This window comes from Mustelus asterias, unplaced genomic scaffold (assembly GCF_964213995.1).
Source record: "Mustelus asterias unplaced genomic scaffold, sMusAst1.hap1.1 HAP1_SCAFFOLD_2103, whole genome shotgun sequence".
Lineage (NCBI taxonomy): Eukaryota > Metazoa > Chordata > Chondrichthyes > Carcharhiniformes > Triakidae > Mustelus > Mustelus asterias.
Window position 1 is genome coordinate 55,972 of NW_027592048.1, and position 8,775 is coordinate 64,746.

Sequence of the window (8,775 nt, forward strand, 5' to 3'; positions counted from 1 at the left end):
TGTAAGTATGAGATGATCCACTTGGACCTAAAAGGGATAGATACTTTCAGAGTGTTCTGCAGATGTGTCTGCACCCAAAAAGTCAATCTGATTGTTCCTTCCACAGATGCTGAACGACCTGTTGTCTGCAGCATTTTCTGCTTTTGCTTCAGAGATACAGGTCATGCATTGTGAAATACATTTGGGTATTGGTATATATTTAGTAGGATATTTGAATTTTTGCCAATATCTAATTTGCAACATTATGCAAAACAAAACTTCAAAGAGCATTATTTTTGTTAGAGATTTTACTCATGTAAAATTAATTTTAAAAATTACATTGCAACAATCCATGTTACATAATTAAAGCTTCAGATAACTTAGAAAATTATAGGTTAATGAACATCTTTGAAAGAGTACAAAAAAAGTGCAAATAAAATTGAGATATACATGTCAAATGTTTTCATGACTTTTTAAAAGTACATTTTACCATGAAAATCTTGGCTTCAGAACTGAATACTTTAAGTCTTTAATTTCCACTTCAACATGATAGGAGTGCTTTGTGGGCAAAAAAAATCGAGAAAGTGTCGTAACCTACAGAAGACATGCACTAATGATTCATCCCATCAGACAAAGTACATTAGTTTAATTGCACTGATGAATCAGGGGAGAAAATTAATTGGAACACTCAGATAAAGTAGAAGATAATGTTTGAAAGTTAGCAGTCTTCAAGCCAAAACTGTAGTGTAACAAAATAGAGTGCCAGTAAAGTTCTTTTTAAGACAAACACTTAAGTTGCTTTACGGTGTAGAAATGTTCCTGGTTGGTCTTTAAAAATCTTTCTTGTAGCTCTTAAATTTACCGATTACCTTTCAATCCTCCGTACCATTGTTGCGCACTGATCTTGAGCAGTCTTATTTTTTGTTTGTAATGGTATTCCTTCAAGTAAGCTTTCAATGATGGTGGTATAGGAAGAGCATCAATTCCTTCATAGGTTGTGGAACTGCAAATTACAGCTCTGCAAAGGCGCTGAAGTGAAAATGGAAAAGTCCTGTTCAGGGGAAGTGACAACAGTGGTTCAAAGAACATACACGAGTTTGGGTCCCTATAATGTTCCAAAAGGCCAGTTACGCTGGGTGCATGAAAAACACAGGGATCGTGGGCATCAAAGCTGAAGTTATGGTTCCACTGTTCAATTCTAGCATGGAGAGAGCGGCTGTAACGTCTGAAACTGACAGAGAAAAGGTAGTCCTCTTGAGCAGAGTCTCTGAGCAAATATGTACCTTCTGGTTTACCTTCTAACAGAGCCTCAGCTCCATATCTATCCATTACACCCCAGTAACATGGATTGTTACTGATCCAAAATAGATCTGGGACTAAGCGGTAGATGTAGCCAAACTCCGTGTGGTATTTGTGAAAGGGTGCGAGCCAACTGCAATTATTCTCAAAGTCCAGTTTGGTATTATTGTGATTTTCAGAATCTGTGAATAGAGCCATCAGTTCCTCATCAGAGTCTGAATCATTTGAAGGAAATGTAGTGTTATTATTGCATGCTAATTCATTCATTCCATGCTCTACTTCAGAGTTCTGTTTGTGCAAAGCATTGATCTGAGAAATCACTTCAAGTGTGCGAATTTGTGCATCCGGAGGGTCCACCTCTAGTTCAATGCTCATTCTGCATCCTTCTTCTAGCTCATGTTCATCAAATCCCACTGCTGAGCCTTCCCAGACTCCGCAACTTTGAGCCAATGGCATTGTGTGCCAATTAATCAAGTGCCATTTTTGAGCCAGCTCAGATCCTATTGGAAACGGACAATTATCCACCAACAGATCACTAATGTGGATTTTACTTTTGGAAACTAAAGCAGAGTTTTTATGGTTATGCACCTTAAGAGGGAAACACTGAGCTACTGCATCTTGAATCTTTTGCTTCAGTGATCGACTGGAGAGCCTGCGTGAACATGAGTCTTCAAGCTCCAGCTCAGGTCCAGGAGAGCTCAGTTTTCTCTCCCTTCTGGAAGCAGTTGACGATATCCCAGCAACAGCCCCAACCCCTCCATCTAAAGGAGTTTCCATTTTGGAAGAACGTGAACGTTTCTTACCACTCCATGTATAACCGTCCCTACGATCAACACTTTTCCCTTGGTTGACCTTGGGTTTTACATCCAGGTTTTGAGATGCTGCTCCTCTTTGTTGTGACATTCTTTTAACTAACTTTGAAACAGTTAGAAATTCACACGCAGTCAGTTAATTCAGGATCTCTGTTGCACTTTGAATGAATAACAATGCCAAATTCACAGATACGGTTTTGCTGATTTTCACTAGAGCTATCTCATCTGACTGCCACACAGACAATTCCACCGTGCTTTCTCAAATGAGAACATCTGCATAAAAAGAAAACAATTAGTGCTTCACTCTTAATGAATGAAATAGTGACATGATACGAGACTGAATAGTTCTCATGTCAGCCTGGTTCAGTGGTAGCAACTACCTCTTTGGTCAGAAGCTTACAAATTCAAACACTGAATGTTCAAATCCCTTCACAAACTCACTCCTCCCTGCCTCTATAACCTCAAACCCTGGAACCATCTAAAAGCTTGGGCAGACAGGAAAGTAGGGCTGAGGGCACAACCAGACCCGCCATGATGCTGCTATCCAATGGTGGAGTAAGCGCAATGGACTGAATGGCCTACTCCTCCTGCCTGCATGTTCCTCCAATTCTGGCATTCTGTGCATTCTTCGCTCCCAATCAATCTTGCAAAATTGGCAGCTGCACAAGCTCCAAACTGAAATTGTCTCCCTAAACCTCTCTACCTCCAAACCTCTGCTTAATAAACAAGTTGCTAGTCAACCGTTGGCACCAATTTTTGTCTGATTATAAATCTGTGGTGTGCCACGAACCATTTTTCGATGTTAAGATGCTATTTATATGCAAGTTGCTGCTGTTGCTGCATCCTTATCTAAGCTGATGTTACCAAGTATCCTTTACTTCTGTCAGAGAGGATTCATGAATCATCTGATTAAATACTTAAACGATGCCGCCTACTGAACTGAAGCAGCAGTCTAGATACTGTACGCAAGATTCTGCAGGAGGGCTGAAGCCATCATCTCTGACTAAGAGGCAATAGCGCTATCACTGAACCAAGGCTGATACTAAATAAATTTGAAAGTAGAGTGCCATTTTAACAAATATTATTCCAAGAAAGCAAAACTGGATAACAAAAGATTAAAGTATCACAGAAGCATATTCACGCCCCATGCAAGGCAAACACTGATTTTAGCCATGCCTTTGAGATGAGGCCAAGCATTTGATCTCCTATGTCGCTATCAGTAACAAGAAAACAAGGACAAAGTAGGTAGATCTTAGAACTGTAGAACACTGGAATAAAAACAGGATGGATTCTGTAATATGACACAATTTACTCTGCCAGACTATCGCCCATGTGAAAATGAAAATTTAACCCGGTAATTCATACTTTTCAGGGAAAGAAAAGCACCTGGATAGTGATTGAGATTTACAGCATTTATGTCTTCAGGGCCTGAACCAGCAACCCTGAAAAGCTGGTCTGACTAGTCATTTGTGACATCACCACATGGTTAATATCCCATTTCTCAACTTGAAGACATGTGAAGCGCCAAAATGTATTTCATGGATGTTTCTACTCAGGTTTAGCTGTGTCACCTGCATGTTAACTCACCCTGGGATAAATTATGAGAAATGACTACAAGGTTAAAAGGTGGGTTTCCTCCGGGTGCTCCGGTTTCCTCCCACAGTCCAAAGATGTGCGGGTTAGGTGCATTGGCCATGCTAAGTTGCCCGTTAATGTCCTGGGATGCATAGGTTAGAGAGATTAACGGGATAAATATGTGGGGTTATAGGGATAAGGCCTAGGTAGGATTGTTTTCGGTGCAGACTCCATGGGCTGAATGGCCTCCTTCTGCACTGTAGGGTTTGCATGGTGAATTGATCAAAGTTTTTAAGATATTAAAGGGAAACTAATAAGGTGGACAGAGAAAATGTGTGTCAGTTGAGGAGTATAGGACTGGGGCCATAGTCAAAAAAATGGGAATGAAATTAGGAAACACTTCTTCAAGGTAGAAGTTTAGAACTCCTTTCTGAAAATGGTAATTGATGCTGGATTAATTGTTAAATTTAAAATTGAGATTGATAGACTTGTGTTACTACAAGACAGGGATAGAATCCACTCGAAGGATATGGGGTAAAAAGGCAAGTACATGGAGTCTATTTGCAGAGCAGCTATAGTCTCACAAGATAGTGAAACAGGCCTGAGGGATTTAATGGTCTAACCGACTCAGATGTCCTCATACGACATATTGCAGGCCTCACACACAAACCTCTTCTTCTACACAATGCATAATAGTTGAAACAATTTGATTATTGACTATACAATGCTGTCAATGGAATGGGTCACTTCGTAGCTGGTATCATTGGTCTAATAGTACAAATGATGTTGCCAATGAGATGCCAATTTTAAAAATTAACAAATTCTAACTAGAAGGTGCAGGACCTGCTGTTCTGACCAGCTAAAATATGGGCAACTGTAACATTCCCATCTATCTGCACTTTCATCTTATGCTACAGGTGCTCGGGTGTCTCATGCTCAGATACAATAAGCTGATGAGCATGTCCACCCAGTCGACTGATTAAGGGGATAGGACTTCAATTTAAAATAAAACATGTCTGCGGAAAGGATGATGAATCAATTTGCCTTCTGCTTCAAAAATCAGTTAGGTTATTATTCAAATAAGGAATACTGTTATCAGTAAACCCCACACAATATAAGCAACATTCATTGTTGATTCTGTAAGTGTCATATGATAATGCTGAACTTATGAATGGCATAAATGTGATATAAAAATCCTCAATGAGAAGCTAAGTGATACTCAAATTTACACAGCCTCAGCCAAAGGATGCTCGAATACATAACTCAGCACTGGAAGCATCAGCTCAAAATTGATAAGTTGCTGGAAAGCAAAATAAAACTCCCCTCCAATTCGATTTTCAAGTTTGCTGACGACACCACCGTAGTGGGTCGGATCTCAAACAATGACAAGGCAGAGTACAGAATGAGTTGAGAATCTGGTGAACTGGTGCGGCAACAATAATCTCTCCCTCAATGTCAACAAAACAAAGGAGATTGTCATCGACTCCAGGAAGCATAAAGGAGAACATGCCCCTGTCTACATCAACGGGGATGAAGTAGAAAGGGTCGAGAGCTTCAAGTTTTTAGGTGTCCAGATCACCAACAATCTGTCCTGGTCTCCCATGCCGACACTATTGTTAAGAAAGCCCACCGATGCCTCTACTTTCTCGGAGGACTAAGGAAATTTGGCATGTCAGCTACGACTCTCACCAACTTTTACATATGCACCATAGAAAACATTCTTTCTGGTTGTATCACAGCTTGGTATGGCTCCTGCTCTGCCCAAGACTGCAAGGAACTACAAAAGATCGTGAATGTAGCTCAATCCATCACGCAAACCAGCCTCCCATCCACTGACTCTGTCTACACTTCCTGCTGCCTCGGCAAAGCGGACAGCATAATTAAGGACCCCATGCACCGCGGACATTGTTTCTTCCGCCTTCTTCCTTCGGGAATCACGTACCAACTGACTCAAGAACAGCTTCTTCCCTGCTGCCGTCTGACCTTTGAATGGACTTACCTTGCATTTTGATTTTTCTCTACACTCTAACTATGACTGTAACACTACATTCTGCACTCTCTCGTTTCCTTTTCTATGAATGGTATGTTTTGGCTGAATAGCGCGCGAGAAACAATACTTTTCACTGTATGTTAATACATGTGACAATAATAAATCAAAATCAAATAAAATGACACTATGCGTGCATCAAAACAGGCATAAATTCATAAACAACTTCAGACCGTGAAATCTATCCTCATTTTAATTTTTTTTTGCCAAGTGCCAATCATGTCTTTGAACAAAGAACAAGAACAAAGAACAATACAGCACAGGAACAGGCCCTTCGGCCCTCCAAGCCCGCACCACTCCCTGGTCCAAACTAGACCATTCTTTTGTATCCCTCCATTCCCACTCCATTCATGTGACTATCGAGATAAGTCTTAAACGTTCCCAGTGTGTCCACCTCCACCACCTTGCCCGGCAGCGCATTCCAGGCCCCCACTACCCTCTGTGTAAAATACGTCCTTCTGATATCCGTGTTAAACCTCCCCCCCCTTCACCTTGAACCTATGACCCCTCGTGAACGTCACCACCGATCTGGGAAAAAGCTTCCCACCGTTCACCCTATCTATGCCTTTCATAATTTTATACACCTCTAATAGGTCACCCCTCATCCTCCGTCTTTCCAGTGAGAACAACCCCAGTTTACCCAATCTCTCCTCATAACAAAGCCCTTCCATACCAGGCAACATCCTGGTAAACCTCCTCTGCACTCTCTCTAAAGCCTCCACGTCCTTCTGGTAGTGTGGCGACCAGAACTGGGCGCAGTATTCCAAATGCGGCCGAACCAACGTTCTATACAACTGCAACATCAGACCCCAACTTTTATACTCTATGCCCCGTCCTATAAAGGCAAGCATGCCATATGCCGTCTTCACCACCTGTGACGTCACCTTCAAGGATCTGTGGACTTGCACACCCAGGTCCCTCTACATATCTACACCCTTTATGGTTCTGCCATTTATCGTATAGCTCCCCCCTACGTTAGTTCTACCAAAATGCATCACTTCGCATTTATCTGGATTGAACTTCATTTGCCATTTCTTTGCCCAAATTTCCAGCCTATATCCTTCTGTAGCCTCTGACAATGTTCCTCACTATCTGCAAGTCCAGCCATTTTCGTGTCGTCCGCAAACTTACTGATCACCCCAGTTACACCTTCTTCCAGATCATTTACATAAATCACAAACAGCAGAGGTCCCAATACAGAGCCTTGCTTTCCTTGTATTCTGCCATTAACTCTGGATCAATGCTTTGTTGCTTTACTACAACCATTACCCCTCCCTTTACCTTTTGTTCTATGACTCTGTCATTTATTCTCTCCGAATCTATTCCTGATCTTTCTTACCCAACAGCATAAAACTCATCACATCGCTACCGCTTATCAATTCCATATTGGACTCAAAAGAGTAACTCTGCTTTTCCCTCTCCACAGGTGCTGCCAGACCTGCTGGGTTTTTTCAGCACTTTCTATTCTTATTTCAGATTTCCAGCATTTGCACTATTTTGCTTTTATATTATTGGCATAAACTCGTCTGACTTTTGGCTTGGATTTAGATCTAATAAAAAAGGAAATCATGCTAAAGTAGTCAATAGGGACATGATGGTATAGAAGAACAGGCAAAAATTTCTGAGCAATACTGAGATAGAAGAGCTGTCGTTTTCTGAATTGATATCTAATATCGACAGTGATATTTATCTTGGATACTGAGAAAGGCATCACATATTTGGTAAAATGTTTAAATCCTAGTTTCCTGAAATATAAAGTGGGTGAAATTACACTAAATAATTTCAGATAGAGTGGTGAAGTCTGCCAAAGGGGCATTCAACATAATAAGACCATAAGACATAAAAGCAGAATTAGGCCACTCGACCCATCGAGTCTGCTCCACCATTCAATCATGGCTGATATTTTTCTCATCCCCATTCTCCTGCCTTTGCCCCATAACCCCTGATCCCCTTATTGATCAAGAACCTATCCATCTCTGTCTTAAAGACACTCAATGACCTGGCCTCCACAGACTTCTGCGGAAAAGAGTTCCACAGATTCACTATTCTCTGGCTGAAGAAATTCCTCCTCATCTCGGTTTTAAAGGATCGTCCCTCTAGCCTGAGGTTGTGGCTTCTGGTTCCATTTTTTCCTACTAGTGGAAACATCCTCTCCACGTCCACTCTATCCAGGCCTCGCAGTATCCTGTAAGTTTCAATAAGATCCCGCCTCAACCTTCTAAACTCCAACAAGTACAGACCCAAAGTCCTCAACCGTTCCTCATACATGCTTTCATATTTAGTGGCAGGGGAGGTGTCAAAGGAGCAGCATCCACTTACATCAATGAATTTAGGAGTCAACAGTTCCACATTTCCTCCACACATCTGACCCGACATCCAGGTCCGTGAAAGACTTGAGTTCTATTCTTCATTCATGGATGAATTGGAACAGTATATATTATTTAGTTACTTTACCCTGAAGAAACTTACAATTTTCTAATGTGTTTAGTGTGCAGGAGGAACTTGAAGATTCTGTTTGGTATTGATACATTTGTAACATACTTTATAGCCACTCAGTCACGGACAACATGCTAAGTTGCACCAATACCTGCTTATTATTTTTCAGTCACACAATTTAAAGTGATACCGTGCCAGCCGGCATTAAGATTTAAATGCTGCAATTTACAGTTAGCTGTGAGGGAACAAGTGCTGCGGGGATGGGGGTGGGAACTTAGCTTTGGTTTAAGAGACTGGAATTGGAAGTGCAAGGGTCCTGGGAGTAATATTGAGGGAGAAGTGCAGTTTGCTGAGAAAGGGGTCAAGTAGGGTGTAAAGGGGAGGTGACGCGGACTGGGGCGGGGGGAGGGGGGAGGTGACAGGGGGGCGGGGGGGGTGACAGGGGGGAGGGGGAGGTGAGGGGGGGGCGGGGGGAGGTGACAGGGGGGGAGGTGACAGGGGGGGCGGGGGAGGTGAGGGGGGGCGGGGGCGGGGGAGGTGACAGGGGGGGGAGGGGACAGGGGGGCGGGGGGGAGGTGACAGGGGGGGCTGAGGGGGAGGTGACAGGGGGGGGGGGGGGGAGAGTGA

The 8,775-nt window shown here is 42.4% G+C and overlaps 1 protein-coding gene across 1 annotated transcript; it reads right to left on the reverse strand.

Moving 5' to 3' along the window:
• Nucleotides 1-282: 282 nt before the first annotated feature.
• On the reverse strand, nucleotides 283-8,125 carry LOC144489294 (suppressor of cytokine signaling 4-like). Its single transcript, XM_078207163.1, has 2 exons — nucleotides 8,032-8,125; nucleotides 283-2,363 (listed from the first exon to the last, which is right to left on the reverse strand). The coding sequence occupies exon 2, from the start codon at nucleotides 2,179-2,181 to the stop codon at nucleotides 838-840; it is 1,344 nt and encodes a 447-aa protein (XP_078063289.1). The 5' UTR covers nucleotides 2,182-2,363; nucleotides 8,032-8,125; the 3' UTR covers nucleotides 283-837.
• Between the last annotated feature and the right edge of the window lie 650 nt (nucleotides 8,126-8,775).

Coding starts and splice junctions, on each gene's coding strand:
- LOC144489294 (XM_078207163.1), bottom strand. CDS start 2,181: ATGTCACAACAAAGAGGAGCAGCATCTCAAAACCTGGATGTAAAACCC.